This window comes from Anomalospiza imberbis, chromosome 2, assembly GCF_031753505.1.
Source record: "Anomalospiza imberbis isolate Cuckoo-Finch-1a 21T00152 chromosome 2, ASM3175350v1, whole genome shotgun sequence".
Lineage (NCBI taxonomy): Eukaryota > Metazoa > Chordata > Aves > Passeriformes > Viduidae > Anomalospiza > Anomalospiza imberbis.
This window is the reverse complement of record NC_089682.1, coordinates 107,319,463-107,339,592: the sequence shown is the minus strand read 5'-3', so window position 1 is coordinate 107,339,592 and position 20,130 is coordinate 107,319,463. Positions and strand designations below refer to the sequence as shown.

Here is a 20,130-nt window from a genome sequence, read left to right as displayed (position 1 = left end):
GCCACTGATGTGATTTCGGAAGAAATCCATGCAGTTGATTGATACAATTTTCACAAAGAACAGCTAATTTTATTCTTCCACCAACATAACAGAAGCAACCTTGTTGCATCAATTGTAACCTTGTATCCCCGCTAAGAAAATGGCTTGATTTGCTGTAGTTTTTCCTTCCATCGTATTTCTTTGCCCTTTATGAAAACTGGTTTTAGTGACGTTTGTTTCATCAGTGTAGCTCACATACCATTTACAAGTTCTTGCTATATTCCTGGACTTTTTTTAACTGACTGCCAAAAATGCTCATATAATACCTCTGCTTTTTCTGAAGAGTGTTTACATACTCTTTAAACTTGCAAAAGAACAATATGCCAGTGCTATATATCAACCAGTAAAGAAAATAAGTTACAAATAAAGGCCCACAAACATGATGTTTTTCAGAGATGCAGCAAAACCTGTGGGGTAGATAATGTCTCATGATATGGATTTGTTTCTAATCACAGCATATCTTCATCTATTAAAATAAATCACAAAGTTCTTTCATGTATGCACAAAAGGATTTAGAATACTTTTGAGATGTCTGCTAATAATCTGTATGCTGTAAAGCTGAAAGTTTATTTATATAAAATTCAACTTAAGGAGAAGCCAGGTGTCTGGGCAATAATCAAGGATTATATGTCCAAGTACAAAGAGAAGGATTTTACAAAGTTTAAGTGGGGTAAGATAAAGTGTAATTAATGAAAAATAAAATTAGACTTCAATAGATGCTAAAAAGCTCAAAAAATTTCAAAATCAGAACTGTCTAGACAATTCTAAATTTTCATGCTCTTAATGATTCATTGCAAAGCTTCCCACACTGCTTTTTCTTTTATTTTTAAAAAGACACCTTATCCTGATTGTTATCATGTAATAGTTACATTAACAATGAAAATTACACCCCTGATTGATGTAGGCAAGATTTGTGTCAATCCCAATCAGATGATTCTTGATTTCTTACATCATCTAATTCAGCTTTCATTTAATATTCATGCAAAATACATATTTTAAATACATACTTAGATGACTATATCTTGTCTTAAGAAAAAGGGAAAAAAAAACCCTTGATAAGGGGTGCTACTTAGTGTGCAAATTTAACTTTGGTGACTGCCAAGAAGAGTGCAAGCAATTTCTTTAAATTTAAGATGAATTTGAAGTTTCAAAGAAATTTGAAACATTCAGAAAGAAAGCAGACAAAGTCTTTCTGATAAGTCATTTCACTTCTTACTTTACAGAAATCAGACTCCTTTTTATATAATCAGAAAGCAGAGAGCCACACAAGTCATATTCTAGACTATCCCTTAATATGACTCTTGTGTTTTTCCAGACATCCAAAGGCTTTTGCATTAATATGTAACCACCTCAATATTAGCAGAAAGCATCTACGAGACAGCTGTGTATCAAAAAGATGGTTTTTATGAAATTAACATTTGCATGCCAGATGATATTTAAAAAAGAATATGTAAATCAAGTTTGCTAAGCAGTCAGTGCTGCAACAGAAATGCTACTAAGTAGAAAACAATAAAAGCCTGAGGAACTCGGGTACTTTATCAATCCATCACCAGTCTACGACACAGGCAATACTGGCAATCTATTGCACTGCCAAGGGGAACAGACCTCACCATTTTCATTCCTTTAACCCCCACGTTCAGGGAGTTCCGTCGGCCACGGGTCCATACCTGGGCAGACGGGCCGGTAGCTGTCCCCGCCGAACTGCGCTATCACTCCCACTCCGTAGGCAGCCGCCTGCCGAACCTCGGGGCTGCTGTCACACACTGACTCCAGCATGGGCCTCAGGAAGTACTCGGCGTACTTGAAGGAGGCCGGGCTGCAGTGCTCCACCACATCGTCAAAAATGCACAGCCCCCACTGCCGGTCTGCCCACGGCCGATGCGGACACTGTGGCACAAACACCCAACAGCTGAGACATCTTGAAATTATTGTACAGCCAATGATTATATCAACAACAACCACAGGAACAGTGGTCTAATACTTTTGTTCAAATCTTCATTGGCTAAATTCAATCCTAAAACCATGTAATTTACAGTAGCAATCGTTCCAGCAATACCGTGAACAAAACAAAATCCAGGTGTCTATCTTTCCACCGCTGTTTCACACTCAATTACATGTATCAGTCTCCATTTTTCCCTAGGAGTCTGCAACAATTTTTTGTCCCTCCTCTTGAAATCCATTTTTGAGATACTGGACAGTCTCAAGGAAATTAAATTTCTCAAAACAGTTGTGTGTCAGTGATCCTGGGTCTTGCAACACAGATTTTAAGTAGCACAGCAGCAAGCCTGCTCAAAAAGCATAGGGTAACAGCACTATGATCTAGGTCATCCTTGACCTAGAATAAACCTTCTATTTTGTAAACCAGTAATTGCTACATTCCATCTACCAAGTTCTCTAAGACTTCAGCATGGAAGGCATATTAATGCATCAGAAAAATGAAATAAATAAATTTAAATTAAAGGAAAACAAGGTACTTACAATTAGGTTGACAATTAGTGGAAGTAACCTTTCAAACCATGGCAGTACCTTCTCCTTGTAACTACTGAATATTGAGTGCAAAATGTCCGATACTTTAGTCAAAATATAAACATCACTGTCATCCTGAAAGGAAAAGGATACAATTCACATGAAGACTAAAAATCTTTAACAGAGTGGAACTCACACAAAGTGCTAAGGTGTCTAAACTAATGGAATAAAGTCGATTTATGACTTTTTTTGTAAAACTTTTTGTTTTAAGTTTGCTTATTTTCAATTATTTGTCTGATTGCAGAATGATAGAGTAAAAAAATGATTTGGGTTGGAAGGCATCTTAAAAATCATCTAGTTTCAAACTCCCTGCCATGGGCAGGGATACATCCTACCAGTCAGGGACACTTCCCACTACACCAGGTTGCTCAGAGCTCCACCCAACCTGGCCCTGATCATTCCCAGGAATGGGGCACCCACATCCTTCTCTAGGCAACATGTTCCAGTGTCTTGAGGGACATAAATTGTTACTGTCATGTGGATATTGAGGCACTGAATTGAACTTTTTTAACTTAGCCACCCAGTCAATTCTAGATCTGCTGAATTCATCAAATATGGATCGCCTCAAATTAATGACAAGGGTGTTGTGTGGGACCCTCTTAAAGGCCTTACAGAAGTCAAGAGAGATTACATCAGTTGCTCCTTAGTCCATCAACACAGTCACTGCATCACAGAACCCACTAAATTAATCAGGCACGATTTGCGTTTTGGAAGCTCTATCAGCTGTCTCTAAACACCTCCCTGTCTTCCACAGCCGCCGGGAAAACGTGTTCAATGATTGTAATGGGCACAGAGTGAGACTGACCAACGGGTAGTTCCAGGAGTTCTCCTTTTCACCCTTCTTAAAAAGGTAAGTTGATTGCTAGAACTCAGTTGGCTAGGACTTCCAGGCTTGTTTCAGGGACAGAAAAATCAGATCAAGACAAAACTGTCTTGTGCAAATTTGCTGCTTCAGTGTGTCCCCTTTACAGAAAGCAAAAGGCCTTTTTCCTCTTTGTACCTTACAGATACCCTAAGAAGCTTTTATGGAAAAGTAAATGGATAACTGCCTTTGTGATGAAGATTGTGGCAAAAATTATTCTCCTCCTCTTGTTGTTTAAATTAATTTTTCACCGTGACCAGTTAATACATCAAACTGGTCAAATAAAGAGCCTTACCTCAGAGCTATCAATTCAAGTTAGATCTATAGGTGAGGATTAGTCCCTGGCCACATTTGTGCTGGGAAAACTCTAACTTTCTTCTACAGCAACTTCTGTTGTGCTCAGAGTGGTCCCTTTAACCAGTTTATACTTTAACAGGCAGGGAAAACAGTACAGCTGGTTTCTGGTCCCTAGTGACCTTCACCTTTCTCACCTTCTGGTGACAAACCAGTAACTGTTTCTTGTGCAACAGGCAGCTTCCCACAACTGGTTATTTAAACCCTTCCTAGCGAGCCAATTTCTGCATCATCAAGACACAACTCAAGCAGGAACCCTGGAACATGCACACAATGACATTAAGAGGTAGAGAACTGCTCCAGCACACCACAAGGTCCACCTAGCCTGGTACTGACTGTCGACCACCAGTTGACAACAGATGCTTGGGAAGAGAGTGTAACTGTTGCTTGGTGTACACCTGCTCTCTATCAAATCAGCAGTTTAGTTATTGCTGAAGTGAAGGCTGGATCTGAAACTACTGTTTTAATAACTTTCATTACTTCTGTGCTTCCTATATTTCTGCTGCCTTGGGGTAAGATCTACATAAACATACTCTGAGACCAAAGGTTACTCATTTGTTAATTCTGTCCATATGGCAAGTGATGTCCTCATCCCACACCTCCTTTCACAGGGTAATGCAGACAAGTCTTTCTCCAGACTTTACAGAACAATCGCAAACATTAGAATATTTTTAAAAATGCCTTGCAACTCTGTTGCAGAGTAGGGATATAGCTTTTCTGAAACTGCTGCCTGCTTGCATTTTCTCTCAGCACAAAGTGACACACAGGGAATAAAAGGGTCTTGGAGGCAACAAAAATATATCCTCTTGAATGCTGGCCTAATTCTAAAAAGCCTAAAAAGAGGGTCAAGAACTGCACTGTTATTTAAGACAGTATTTATATATGGGTATGATTTCTGGAGTCTGCATACAGGTTAAACTCATGTGATCAAGATTCACACCTGCATTGTGCAGCAAAAAAAATTCTTAGCTCTTAAATTTACTGAGCATCCTTTGTCTCATGTTACAAGCAGCAGCAGCATTCATTCATTATTACTCTCTCTCCATAGTAATAATGATTTAATAAAATTATTGTATCTCTTCTACAATCACCTCCACTTTAAACTATTAACTCACTTTGGTACCCTAGTGTGTAAGTAGTTAAGTAGTCACTTTGGTATTCTCTCATAAGCAAACACATGACAGCAGCTGTTTATCCTGTTCTTTTCTGACACTGTTTTTGGGCTATTCTTTTTGAGACAGGCTCCTGACATGACACACCAGATGTCTTGAAAACAGAGGTACAGAGGCCCAAGGTTAAGAGCCACCCAGCTTGCAAGGCTCAAAGAAAAAGCAAGCCAGCAAGGCTAGACCCAAGGGATGACCTCTTTGCAGTCTACTATTTCCTCACTGGGGGAAGATGAGGGGCAGGCACTGATTTCTTCTCTGTGGTGACCAGTGACAGGACCAAAAGGAATGGCCTCAAGCTGTGTCAGGAAAGGTTTTGGTTGGGTATTAGAAAAAGATTCTTTCCCCAGAGGGTGGTTGGGCACTAGAACAGGCTCTCCAGAGATGACCACTTCTGTGGTGTCACAGCACCAGCCTGACAGAGCTCAAGAAGTATTTGGACAATGCTCTCAGGCCCATGGTGTGATTCCTAGGGATGCCCTGTGATGAGGCAGGAGGTGGAGTCAATGATCCTTGTGGATCCCTTTCAACTCGGCCTATTCTGTTATTAAATAGTCTGCTGTCAAATCTGTATCAGTGTTAATGTCATGCAAGAATTGTTTGAGCAGATGAAGAAAATAAAAAGCTATATCCTGAACTTCTTACTTCAGCATATTAGACAAGGAAACCTTTCATATTTTCTAATTCACAAATGTAGTGTGACCCACTTCATACTGTAAGTTTTGAAGGACTATGGTAACAAGATTCTTGTTTGAAGAAATAATTTTGAGGATGCACTATGTCCTAAATGAGTCAAAAGCTTATTTGTGCAATATTTCCATCCTGGTACTTGATGAGTAGAAAAACAATCCAAACTAACTTACTTCATCTTGTAATGACTCTTCAACTTGTTCATCATAGTCTTCATCTTGTCTTTTCACTAAATTTAAAAAAAAATAATTAACCCACTACCTAATTGTAAGTGCATAAGAAGCCTGTGAAAGGGAAAAACTATGCAGAAACAAATTTAGAAAACAAGAAACAGTAGCTGACAGTGCAACAGGAATTTTCCATTTTTAAGAAGCTTCAAAAAACTTTCACAGAAAAGGACGAAGTACAGGACAGCTCAATTTAAGAATGTGCAAAAATGCACGTAAAATAGAAACAAACACACCAGCAAGTCCACAAAGACAAGAAAAGTACTTAGAAATAAGAAACTACTATTGCTTTGAGAAAACTGCAAAGACTTCAGATGAAAAAAACCCATGGAAATGATAACACCATAGATGTGCACTGTCATTCAAGTAAATATGTCCATTAACTTGATTAAACTACAGTATTGCTGAAAGTGATGCTATCTTCATATTCCAAGAGCTTACAACTCATGGATTCTGTTGGTTCACAGTCCAATTACTTTGCATAAATACACAAATCAATGAAATCTAAACAGATCTTTCTCTGTGTTCAGAAAGAATTAGAAGTTCTGCTTTAAAGAACTGCCATATCCCATGTTAACAGAATTTGTGTTAACTTACCCTGTCTTAATTCTTGATTTTTAAAGTGCTCTTCTAGTTTTTCTTTCAGTATTCCTCCAAGTTCTTCAAAGTGTTCATTGTTAAGGCATCCATCTCCCATTACCTCAATGCACTTGTGAAATAAAACAATCAGATTTTCAGCTTTAAAATTTAATATGAGCAGTCTTAATGAAATCTAAGCACACAAAGAATATTAATACATGCTCTGGATCCCTAGCAGGAATAATATTAGAAGAACAGTCATACTGTAATCAATGCTATATTATTATAATTATAGCATACATTTGTATAATTGTATTATAATTATACCAGTACGGCACAGTACCACTGTACATTTCATATAATTTCTGTTGCTTATGGTTAAAATGAAAACATTTGGTAACAGTTTTAGGTTAATACTTTGGTATTCTTGCAAAATAAAAGACAACTTTTTCCATCAGTTTTAACAACATTTATAGTCACAACAAATTTCCTGTAGAGGAAGCCTTGCATTTATTCGAGCCATTTAAAGAACACCAAACATGTCTGTTCTTATTTCAAAAGGCGACAAACAGTAACGCCAGGAAATTTGTAAGAACGTTACCTTGGCAAAAGAATGCATTATTTCTGAGAGGACATCAGACTCCGGCTCCGTCCCAATGGCTTTGATGAGAGCGTCACACATGAAGTGCCACATCTGCGTGAGGTACTCCGGCCCACGAACCCTGGCACATTCAAGAAGGAGAGGCATCGACTCTGCGGCTGCCACTCGGACACGTGTCATTATTAAGGAAAGACAGCAATCAACGCCAACAAAGTGCTTAGAATTTAAGACCTCACCACCCAAATGAAGCTCTTAGTTTTCTACCCGAAATTCATTTCATTATAATCCATGCATTTGATTTCTTAATTATGTATAGATTAAATCATAGGAAGTGTTTTCAAGTCTGTTTCAGGCCATGATAGAAAAGCTGTTCAAGTTCTCTTCTGCTTTATTACACAAACATTGCTTTTTCTACTGATTGCTTTTTAAAAAGAAACTAGGGGGAAAAGTAGGAATCTATTGCCTAAAATAGGGTGTGTAAACCAACATTCTCTGAAACCATTTCTGCTATAAAGCCACAGACTATTTTAGCACTAACACTTTCAATTCATCTAGGAAAATAGCAAGCTCAATTTTGATTCCAAGTTTCCGTTTTCACAGTGGAATTTGTTAATAGGATATCATCATGGAAATAGAACTTCAACAATGGAACCATCAGCTTTACAACTTGCTCCGTGTATTCCACAAATCCTTCTTTCAGCTCTTTTGCATAGCAAACCTGAAAAATAGAGCATAGATATGTGTCTTTTAAGGGATAATACTTACATTTTTCAACTATGTGAAGGTGAGAGGGAGACTGTTAGAAGTCCAAGGATTTTTTTAGTTTATTTTAAAAAACAAGTAATAATCCATTTCCCTTCTCCCTCAACTGTGCTAATTTAAGAAACCCTGACAGCAGCATGAGTTCTCACTCTTAGGGCATGCATGTATTTTTCAAACCAAATTCCAAAATGGCAATATTTGCAAAAAGGAATTACTTTTTAACCTATTCAATTCCTTAAGTTTTGCTAACAAAGGAAAAACATCTGCTCATTTAAAAAATTTTACACTCCTAAGTAAATAAACTGGTTTTAATCAAGTAAACCACACGCAACTAAGTGCCTGTAATCCAAACTAAGCAGTATCACTCAAAACACTCTTTCACGTGAGACAAAAAAGAATATTTTGGTTACAGATTTTGGCTTCAGACTTGATTGACCAAAAACACATAGATCATCAAAACCATTTTATTACTCACCAGCATTTGGCATGCAGTTGCTTTTTCTTCAAGGCCTGCAGTTTTAATTCCAAAACTCTGCTGATCACCTATGCTTACAAATTCCCAACCATCATCATCACTCATATTCTCCATATCTTGTGCTGTTATACAGAGGGGAGGAAAAATAATCTAAAAGTGCTACAAAATCATTTATTTCAATATACTTTTCAAGCAAAACATCATCTTAAACCTACTGTCTAAAAGAGCCACTTCAGGTTTAATGGATGCAGTCTTCATTAAAGGTCCCATGACAACAGGAAGGTATTGCTGAAATTCCTTTCCAAGAATTTTACACATTCTGGCCCATGCAGAAATCATGTAAGAAATCTAGAAAAGAGAAGGCAGAATTTTTACATTTTATTTTAATGCACGTGTAAAAGGAAGGCATAAAGGAACTGCATTACACAATAGAACTTTTGAAAAGAATTTGTCAGCAGTCCATAAAGTTTATTTCAAAGAGAAGTAACCCAATATGCAACCCACATAAGGATGCATCTTCAAAAGACATCCCAAGTCTAGCAAAACCTTGACAGCACCTCCAGTAAGCGTTGCTATACATGTAAAAATGTAACAGTATAAGATTCATGATTGCATTGCAAGTGCCTGTTCAAAAAAAGTATTTTTTCTGAAATATTTCCCAGATTTAAACAATATTACCAAGCCACTTTCCTGAAAATGGTAAAATAGAGCAAAAAGTAAAAAAGGGTGCAGTCCTATGTTTTCAGAGGAGCATTTGTTTTCAAATATACAAATTAAAACAGCTGTCTGCTCATTAGAACAGCTGCTTAACAAGTCTTGTTGATCTATTTATAAGAAGGTGACAGCAAGCTCAGATTTCTTCTGCAAATACAGGTCCTGGAAGTCTCATTTCCTAACCACACTTCTGTGAAAGATTCTAGGGCCATCTCAATGTCAAGTTTTTAAGACAGGCTGGACAACTAGCCTGAAAGGCCAGGGAGGGGGCAGAAACGTCATGTATACAAAGAATGTTTTTAATACCAACAAGCTATTAAGACACAATTTTAACATACCTGTGGATCGTCATCTTCTAGATCACTGAAGTCTGTCTGTGTCTTCAGTAATAGCTGCATAACGTCTGATGCATCCTGCATAAACTAGATACAGGAAACAGCTATGTTTTTAAAGGCAAATTAAGATGCTACTTCTCAGAGACTTAAATGCTCTCTTAAATTAAACTTTTTCAAGCATCCACAACAAAACTAAGTTCCCTTTGACCTGCACACATTTTGCTCCTGACACTGCCTAAATGTGATGCTGTGTCATTTTTCTTAAGGCAAAATACAAACAAACAAAAAACTCCACACAAACTCAAAGGAAGAAAAAAATTCTTGCTTTCAACATTTTTCAGTGTGACAAGAATTATTTAAGCTACCAGAATAAGATTCTGTTGCAAATTTGTGAACCTAAGCAGCAACACAGTCATCTCAGAAATGGAAACAAAGACAAGCATAGAAATCAGCAACAATATAGCTGTATGTTTAACAAGTGATTATGTTAATTCAGTGCTAATACCACAAAAAATAAAGGCATTAAAAATGTATTCAGACCATTATATAAAATCTGAGCTTACCTTTTCTTTGCCAACAGCAAGACCAATAAGACTGATGCATTCAATAGTCTTTCCTCGTAAAAGTCTTAATTCCTTCTGAACAGCATTTTCAACAATGTGTTTTAAGGAGGGCATAAATAAATCATAGTAGGGAACAAACTTCTCCTCCACTGTATCTGCAACTGATGCAATTGAAGTCACAACTTGCTCCAAAACTAGCTTAGTGCCTTTCTGTATCAACTTGGAAAGAGGAAGAATAAAGTGTTATATTTTTAAAGCACACATTTTACTTAAAAGCATGCCAAATGTAAAAATCTGCTTTTGCACATATGCTAATTCTTGTCAATTTAGACCAACATCAGCAGATACATATACTGGCTCATTTCTGAGGTCTTAGTTCAGCTATATTTATTCTGCTTATGTGACAAGGTTACCCTCCATCAAACAATTTGTTCAGTGTATTATACCTCTTGTAATTTTATCACCATAATGGAATGAAGATGCTTCACTAGATTATCCAAATATGGAATAAGCAGTGACTTGGGACAATCTTCAGTGAAGTTTATGAGTGCTGCAGCTGCATGGGCTTGAACACGCTGGCTGCCTTGATCCTCCATGGTTTGTAGGAGAGCTCCTATCACCTGAAAAAGAAATACTCCTTTTTCAGACAACAAGTTTCTGAAGGGGACATAACTTTACCACATTTTATCCGTACTACTCTACTACTTGCCTTCTCATGAAATTTCTTTTGAAACCCAGGTGCAAAGTCAGTTGCCATTTGTCCAATAGCGTTACAAGCAGCGTATCTTACTCTGGGATGCTGAAAAAGTATTTCCCTCGAACAGTTAACAAGCAGTTGTAAGAGCAGAAGTCAAAACATTTTTAAGTAATTACTAGAACTATACTCACAGGATCCTGAAGGAATAGCAAAACGAAATTAACAATTTCATTTAAAATTCCCTCCATCTGTTGGTGGCAACCTTCTCCGATGGCAGAGAGTGCCATCAAACCAGCATGCCTGTACTTCCAGTCAGCTATGAAAGAGTGAAAATGAAGTGTTACTCATTTTGGAAACTACCAAGGACCACAAAGATGAATCACCTTTTCTTTGCAGGGGCTGGGGGACACAGGAGGAGGCAGAGTGAAGAGCAGGAGATGGAAGGGAAGTTGATGCATCTACTGGATTTGTTAAATACTTTTCCATTTTCCTCATACATACTTCCAGAGATGCACAAAAAATTGAGTGTCTAAATCCAGGCCAAATCCAGACCTAGAAAAAAGAATACTTAACTGCTGATAGAAGTACATACATAGTACTAATACCTGGAAACTGCATTTTAATTAAATAAGCTGACCAGGCAAATATCAGGACAGTATTTTTAGTATTTTTATTTTCCTCTCCCCCATCGCTTTTCTGTTTTAGTATCACCAGAAGAGCCCATATCTTCCTCAAGAAAAAGGTCTAATGACTCAAACAGTATCTGAATCTAAAACAAATAAATGATTGGTATTAAACTTTCCAGCAGTCTTCTCAAGGCTGTAGGAACAGTAACATTCCACTTACAATGTAAATTTTCCCCACCTCCAAGTCGTATTAACTTATTCTCAGAGTAGTGGGTATTGTTGAAATGAATCTTTCATGCCCCACTTCCCTTTTTTGGAACAACATGTGAGAAACTCCAATTTATTTTATTTCTTTTTTACAAAAATCTTTCTCTGTGCTAGAAATCATTGGAATTACAGAAGAGAAAACCAAAGGAATAAACAGGTTTACCAAATGACCTGTGGGAAATGCACATTACAGAACTTAACTCCCAAAATAGCTCAATATTTCATTACTGCTAGTAACATATTACATTCCTGGAATGAAGAATATCACAGTTCAGATCAGTAGAATCCTGACACTCAAGCTTCTGTCTGACCAGGATACAATGAAGTATCATCTTGACAGAAGGTACAATAGAAAAGCAGCAGTTTATTTTGTGCTACTTCTGTTCATTAGGTGTTCCTAGTTAAGCCTACACCTCGTGACTTCCACAGCATTACTGTTAGCATGTATTCCAAACTTGAAATGAATGAATCTACAAAATGAAACACAATCTTCTTTGGACTATCTGGCCACCCAATCAAAACTCCAAAGTCTTAGATTATTATTTCAATAAATATTTGTAAGAAAGAGGGGATAGGAGAAGGAAAAGTTTGACTCCTGAAAGTACTGTTAATGTTTTAATCTGAGTGTCTTCATCTTTCCTCCCAAATCCCTACCAGTGAGAACTTTCAATCCAAACAACATCTTTTGTATTTGGATGTATTAATGGTTATGGACAGATCTGACCCACAAGAAAACAAGCATCAGGTATGAATTTCATGACCCCCCCTTCACAGGAGTCAGGTCTTTCACTGATTATTAGACCACACTTCTCTGAATGTACTACAAAATTAGCTAGTTGCTAGCCTAGAAGCTACCAACACTGAGTCAGGTTAGCTCCTTTCATTAATAAAACTTTCTTTACAGAAAAAACTTTGATTCCAAACTGACTTTTTAAGTGTTTTCACATACAGCAGGTGCTACCTTGAGTAGCCCTCTGTTCCATACCCAAAATGCTAACAGCTTTTCCTGGACTGGGTTTTAAACCATGAAGCCAGAAACAGTACCCAGATCTTCTATGTTATCTTCTACTCCCAAGGCTCAAACCACAGGTCAAGTGAAAGCTCATGAAAGCAATGCACAGTATTTTTTGAATCATTGGCTGAGCAGGCATTACAGGTATTTTAAGAGGAAAAGAAGCATACAAAACAACTGATAAGAATATATAGAAACATCTCATGAAACAACTATTAAAATCAGCATACCAAACAGACAGCCTACCAATGACCTCAGTCTATCAAATTACAAGGGGAAAAAAAACAAGTTTTCCTCTACAAACTGTAAATGTATTAAAATTGCACTTAAATGCAGCACTTCTGAAGAAACAAAACCACTGAGCTACAGAAAAAAAGGTGGCACTTTAGACAAACTTAAGGTACTGTGAGGGTCTGTTTAGGTATTTAGAGGGAATATTTTGAAATAGAAAAAACCCATGTCTTCCCTTATTTTTATGTAATTCCCAGAGTTTAAAAAAATTGTATTGTTTTTATGACATCTCTGCTCACCTGTCCATGTACCAGAAAAAATGTTGTAATGCACTCTGTGTAAGTTTAATAAATCAGTCTAAGAGAAAGTATAAACTTTCAAGTTCACAGCATTTACAGTTTTTGCTGCTGACATCAAAAGTGGAAATGTATAATAACATATCAAGTAGCTAAACAAAAAGACTTAAGAGGTATTGAAGTTCCTGGAAAGCACAGAATTGTTAAAAAATAATAAAAGAAAATGCAGTTACTTACGATTCTGAAGCATTTGCATAATATGTTCTTTAATCATAGGCAAAACAAGTTTCCCTCCAAGGCCACATGCCATCCTGTCCAGCGCACTCTCACCAGCCACTGCATTGCTAAATATCAATTACACAAATATCAGTGGTTTGATATCTACAATAAAACAAGCAGTCCAACAGAGAGCTCTTCCCTGAAGTTCTAGCCTTCAAACTTTTGCCACCTGAAAACACGAGCCTCTTTAAGTAAATAAACCATACCCAAATCTGAAAACACATACACCAGTCACAAAATAGTTATTTACTATTCATTGAGACTTTTGTTACCTGCAGGCCGCTGATTGAGTCTACTACCAAAGAAACTTGAATCTTACTAGCACTAGGTCTGAAGGTACAGACTGAATTTCACAGCACTTACATACAACCAGAAAGAAGAAACTAAAATTGCAATGAATGAAGCAATAATATTGGCCATTGCCTTTTTGTCATGAGAACATAAACCAGTTCAGACTTGCTAGGATTCAAGTGAACCAGCAGAATTCAAACTTTGGCACACAAGAGACCTTTCTTGTATGGCTGTACCCAGTAGCATGGTTTCTTGCCAATGACTCAGGCAGAAAACATCCAGTCCAGGTGAGGAATTTGTGACTCTTGGCCAGTTACAGAAGTTAGAATAGCCCAACATTATCTATGCAAAGTGATTTGTTCCACCCAATGGAATTATTCCCTACAAATAAACAAGAAAGTTTCCAGGACACAGATAACTACTGTTACAGTCTGGGTATGGCTGGCAGTGTAGTAACTCAAGGTTATTACAGTCCAACCTAGATACCCATGATGATGAAAAAGTTGAGTAATGATGCACAAAGGGAACAATCTCCCCCTTCTTTAAAGTTTCAGTCAGTTGGGTCAGAAACAGTCTTCTTATTACTATGTTTGAACCCCAAGTCTCATTACAAACCATAAATAATCTAGAAACTCACATGTTGTGAACAAAGATATTGACAGCATTGTATTTGTTCCTCAGATAAGCCATGTTCAAATAGACACATCACCAGCAGGATAATGAAGCATAGGCACACAGGGTTAAACTGGAGCAAACTCACTAAAGTTAACAGCAGCTTTCATCTGAAATTCCATTCCTTGAGCTTTCTTCCCACCATTAATTCATACATTCAGTTTCAAGAAATAAAGATAGTTTATCTCAGAAAAATGACCACACATCCTCTAATGTTTGCAAGGCTTTTGGCAAGAAAAGAGGAAGTGGGATTAATCTTTTCCTCCTTTAGAATTTCACTCCTTTATGAAGTTAGAGCAACAAAAAACTGGAAATGCTAAAGTATTCCCTGCTGCTTTTGTGTGGGCTGACTCATATCCCCATTCATCAGATCCAAACACACCCTAACTAGGGCGCAGCCCGATGATCATTAGCCTATTCCTGGGACTACAAAATTTTCAGTCTTATGAAGCTACAAAGACTCAAGCACCAGGAGACGTTAACATGCACATCAGCCACTGAGCTCTCCACAAAGGTGAGCTTCAATGGTGGGAAGCACAAAGCAGCACCAGGAGTGACCCTGCTAAAAGAAAAACTGTCCTCACACACATGATCACCAGAGACCAGCTCATGTCCAGTAGTTTGTGTCTAAGCCTCTCCTATTACTTTGAGGGCCAAAGGAGCTCCTTCAGGCTAAGGCTGTTGAGCAGAACTCGTTTTCTGATCTGTGCTCACTCTACTTGTGACTTCTAACAAAGAAAAGGAACATTTTCTTTACAAAATCCGTAGGCAGCTAAGCTGTATTTAGAAGACTGAAGTTACTCTGCTGACAATAAAGAGGAAATGGCATACCTCAAATGCATGATTCAGCATACTTACTAAGCTGCCTAAAGCAAGCCACCTGAATAAATTTCCACGCTATGAAAAGCTTGATAAGGATATGAACTTGAATATTCTATTCCCCCTTGAAATTTTATTAACTGAAAAGATTGAAATACTTAACAAACCTGAATGTAGTGGTGGTGTCTGACACCTGTATACCAAATTTCAGCACTCAGGAAACAGGTTAAAAGGGTATAGTCTACCATGTGAGGGAGAGAAGAAAGGACAGCTCACTTTCAATTTCATAATCAAAGTAAAAAGATTATTTCAAGTAAGGCAAAGGTTAAATGGATTATTCCATAAATTCCTATGCATCACTTCTACAGGTGTCTTTACATGCCTGCTATCTATTAGAAGTTGCTTTACAGCTCAGGGTAAACGAACATCTCTTCTATTGTCTATTTTCCTGTGAAGATCTCTAAGTGTTCTGAGATAAAACTGTCTCAAAACACTAATTACATCTGAGTCTGGATGAGCCAGGTATGTCAAAGAAGTGTCTAGACTGGTAAATGAACATCATGTCTTTCCAGAAGTGTGGAGATAGTTACCTCCTACACCTGTTTCTGCTTTCTTCCACTTCACTCTAACAGTAGCTGGACAAGAGTAAATGTAACAGGATGCTGTATGCAAACTATTTCAGTAAAAATTTGGAGCAAGCTGCAAAGCATGTAGGGATAAGCAAATCCAAATGACTGAACATTTTTAGATCTTTCTTGCTAACGTACAACAAGATAAGCTATTGCTAGCCATACCAAGGGATGTAAAATAATAACAAAATTGTAGTATTTTTGGACTAAGTTAAATCCAACAAGGAATTCTGCCATGCGTGACATCCTTCCAAAGTCATCTTTTTCCTAAAACAACACATTTTCAAGGGCATAGATACAGAAAAATACAGAGACATTGGTTGTGAATGATGAACAGGTCAATATGCTTCAACATGGCTTCCAGCTAACTTCAGAATTAGCCCTCAATTTAGAGGATTAGGAGGCAATGACTTCTGAACTGAGTAATATCAATGACAGAAAAAACCAAAAGCTAAAGGCTTTGAAAAGCTATAACAGTACAAAACAGCAAACATGGGGACATGCAATTTGTCTAATTGCAGCAAATATGAAGACTTAAATAATTTACTTCCTTGCTGAACACTGCCTAAGTAGTGTTCATATAAATTGCACATGACCGAAGGAACAAAATTACAGTAGTTATGCATTACAGGCATTTGCATTCTGCACTTTAGATGTGCCTTTAGCCACAGCCTTGATAACACATTGAAACAACTGGTTTCATAATTACCTGTCAAAATCATCATCTGCAAGCTCATCTGCATTTGCCCAATCTTCATCTTCTTCCAAGTCAACCATCATTGCTAACATCTGAGGAACTGAAGAAAACAGTTTTAAACTGAATCTGATCTCTTAAAATAGATTCTCAAATAACAAGTATGACTCTCAAGTTTTCTATTTTCAAAAATTTTTGAAGAAAACCAGCTTTTCTTCCAGTAGCAGACGGTCAGGTCTGTCAAACTATATCAGCCAATAATCCAGAACTGATTGCCAGAGAAATATAAAAAAATCTTCAGTGTATAACTTACCAAGACTTAAAATTTTTTGTAGATCATGACAATTACAAAAAGTAAATTCTTTAATAAAATCTATATTCTTGAGTTAAAACCAGTATTATAGGCCTTAAGAACTTTGATATACTTCCTTAATTTTTCTGAAATTCTGACAGCATCCTTTGAACATTTACTAGTGAAAGAAACTATCAATTAAGAAAGAATAGTACTGAACTCTTAGTTTTATTAACACAATAGATTTTATTATCTATACAGTAGTCGCTTAGCATAAAGCTTTTCTCTTACAATGAGACCATGGTTTAAAACTTGATATTTCCTTTTTCCCAGCTAATGCAGATTTTTCTTTTGTATAATGAACATATCTTGCACATTATAAGCCACCAGTTTTCTTCTTCTACCTCTGTAGATTGATTTTCTACTCCTACCTCTGTAGACTGTCCATTCTTTTCATTCTAAGTCTTTATAGAGACTATTACACAATTTCTATCACAGCATTAAACTACTATGCAATAAGCATCACCCATTCTTTTAAGTTCTTACAGGAGGAAGGAGCACAATGATTGTCTGCTCCAAGTCTACCAGGTGCTGTGCCCTTCAGAAGCACAAGGGGTGAAAAGTCTACCTTGCGCTTTCAGAGCACAGTAAGGTGCTCTTAAGCACTTCTTTACTCTGTATCACACACCAATCACTCAGAGCAGTTGTTTGAATTTAGTATCATTTATGCAACAAAGTTTCACTTTAACCTGGAAACAAAAGGTTTCAGTCAAATACTCAACCTTTGACCTTAAACAATTTTTTAGCACAGCCTACCACACATCTTGAAGACAGCCATCACAGGTAACTGCCCTTTACAGCAACCTACCTGAAAAACTAGTAGGCATCCTGTAACTGTTCATGCTGCTAATGAGATTTACTGGAAGTGATCAAGTATACTGCAACTGCTGAATTTTGTAATACACCTACACTATTGTAATCTACCAGACAGAAAATACCCTAAGCAAACTCACCACCACATATCTGAACAGATGAGAAACTTCTGGTCAACTGATGACAGAAAAAAATATTGCTCACTGATAGTATCGTAGGGCAAGTATCAAAAAAAATCAAATTATGGGTTTATTTACTTGATATGAGTATGTATTTTCAGACAGAAAATATTCTATGGTTGCAAAAAACTTCAGAGGCCTCTTATGTTCTATCAAGATAACTTAACAGACACTATGGTCCCTCTAGCATGATGCCCACATGTCAGTTTTATAGACACTGACTAGACCTCCAAAACTGCCAAAGTATTACAGACCAGAAGATTTTCAGACACAGACACGCATAAGTACACACATAAGAACCCTGGATTGTCACAACAGCTATGGAATAGGGAAGACAAACACCATCTAACATAAATGCTCTGTGGTTCCAAAAAGTTGTGTCAGTGTTTGTTGCTGCTAACAAACAAGGCTGAGGACACACTCATCCAATGTCATCTAGCCATCATTGTATCTAGAACCTACAATTTCTTGTTTCTTCTTGATGTTTTGCATGAATGTGGGTGCCAGCAAATGTAGTTTCACAAAGAGTTAAAAAAAATGTACAGCGTGCATAGAAATGTCAACATTGTCCCAACAAGCCCTCAAAATTTAATTACTGCTAATATATAGACTCTTACAAACAAGTTAAGCATAAGCCCACTAAGACTGCTTCTTATCAGAGCAATAAAACTCTCTGCAATCCTGTGAGCTCAAGAAGGGAAGTCTTAATCCAAGTGGATTCCTGAGCAGCTAACTGGCACAAAGGACACACACAACTAAACCAGCACTGTGCTCAGAAAAACCAGCACAAGATGACAATTTTACCTCAGTCCCTGTTTTGTGAGTATCAAATGATCTACCAACTTCTCAGTTGAATGAAAACAGAAAGGCTTTTAAACTAAGACACAAAGCCAAGACAAAAGCAATCCTTTTTTTGCTACCTTTTTATCATTCCCTGAACACGACCGCTTTACCAGTTCTGCAAAAGAGATGTCTTCCTCCTTAATGATATATTAATAAGACTAATTTTTTGACAAATTGAAAATGAAAGGCATTTCATTCCCATATGGTGCTTTATCTTAATAGAAGTATATCATTCCTAAACAGCAACTAGCAACCCAAAATAATAGGAATACATTCTAAAGAGGTAAGAGGTACTTCTCTCCTGAACAACTAATAAGCTTGTAATGATGTGGGGTCAGCAAGTGTCAAGCATAAATAATTCCAACAAGCTACAGGATGGAGTGAAAATAGAGTGTTCTGAAAATTTACAGATTCCAAAATATGTCCTAAAGAACCTCTTTTTAAAAAAACTACTCTACTAGCAAATAAAACTTCTCATCAATATTTTAAACACTTAAGCCAAGCAGATCCAGTTCACAACATTTTCCAACAGAAGTTTTATAATTTTAGTGACATCCATACAACTTTCCTCATGCTGAGCACACAGCAAAATTGTAGTATTTTTGAGCAGAGCACACAGCAAAAGCTGCCTTTTATGCAAGTTTCAGAAAACAAGCAAGAATTTAGACAAGCACAAGTGTGAGAGGGAAAAGCAGGCTACATTGCTGTGCCAGTGTCCTGACCTAGTCAAAGAAAAGGTTTAAAAGACAAAGAAACACCAATGCAAACAGCATTGATGCTGGGGCCACCCAGAAGACATTTATTTTTAGCATTTCAAATAATAATGCTTGATTTTAAAAGTGCCTCTTCAAAGACTTTACCATCTGCATGTTAAATAGACTAATTAGATTACTCCTATGTATTTATACCAGCATCTGACTTTTTAATTCACAGCTTTAACTCACCACGCATGCTGAATTCCTTCAGTCTTGACTTGCCAGCACCACAGAGTATCTGGCCTACATACCAAACGCCAAATGTAGAACTTCAGAACTAAATGCCTTTTTTTGTTACAGTAAAATTTTCCAAAGCCATCTGAAAAGCATGCAAGTAGAGTTTTCCTTGGAAACATCAAGTAAGAGTCCACTGTATTTTTATTCAAATTCTTGGTCCTGCATAGGCATGGATTAATTTATGAAGAGTCATAATAGGAAGGGGGTTACTCCATTAGGTGACACTCAATTGAGTTTTCTTAAGTTAAGAGCGCCAGCAAGCTCTCACATGTGGTTTTGTCACTGACCAACAGCAAAGTCAATTTAATACTGTAAAAGAAGACTGTTTCAACAAAGAAAATTAGGAAAATACTTACTGGCTTGTGCAATAATATTTGTATGCCTCCTCAGCATAGCAGCAGCAGTTTCTGACAAGGCCACAATTACTTCAAGTGCCAACTGACGTTGCATGTTACTGAGACTGGCATCTGCACACAACTACAACCCAGAAGATTAGAGCAAATGGTTAGAACAGAAGTTTTGGGGTGGAAAAAGTGATTCTTAAA

At 37.2% G+C, this 20,130-nt stretch overlaps 1 protein-coding gene across 1 annotated transcript in view; it reads right to left on the bottom strand.

Moving 5' to 3' along the window:
* IPO5 (importin 5) overlaps window positions 1-20,130 on the bottom strand; it is a 41,344-nt gene that overhangs the window by 6,112 nt on the left and 15,102 nt on the right. Inside the window, exons 8-23 of the mRNA XM_068182501.1 lie at window positions 19,942-20,062; window positions 16,422-16,509; window positions 13,260-13,366; window positions 10,782-10,906; window positions 10,603-10,692; window positions 10,340-10,513; window positions 9,894-10,112; window positions 9,334-9,417; window positions 8,497-8,629; window positions 8,282-8,403; window positions 7,666-7,762; window positions 7,045-7,217; window positions 6,462-6,573; window positions 5,811-5,866; window positions 2,518-2,640; window positions 1,707-1,926 (exon numbers count right to left, since the gene is read on the bottom strand). Of these exons, the coding sequence (XP_068038602.1) occupies window positions 1,707-1,926; window positions 2,518-2,640; window positions 5,811-5,866; window positions 6,462-6,573; window positions 7,045-7,217; window positions 7,666-7,762; window positions 8,282-8,403; window positions 8,497-8,629; window positions 9,334-9,417; window positions 9,894-10,112; window positions 10,340-10,513; window positions 10,603-10,692; window positions 10,782-10,906; window positions 13,260-13,366; window positions 16,422-16,509; window positions 19,942-20,062 (2,044 nt within the window). The remainder of the gene's footprint in view (window positions 1-1,706; window positions 1,927-2,517; window positions 2,641-5,810; window positions 5,867-6,461; window positions 6,574-7,044; window positions 7,218-7,665; window positions 7,763-8,281; window positions 8,404-8,496; window positions 8,630-9,333; window positions 9,418-9,893; window positions 10,113-10,339; window positions 10,514-10,602; window positions 10,693-10,781; window positions 10,907-13,259; window positions 13,367-16,421; window positions 16,510-19,941; window positions 20,063-20,130) is intronic.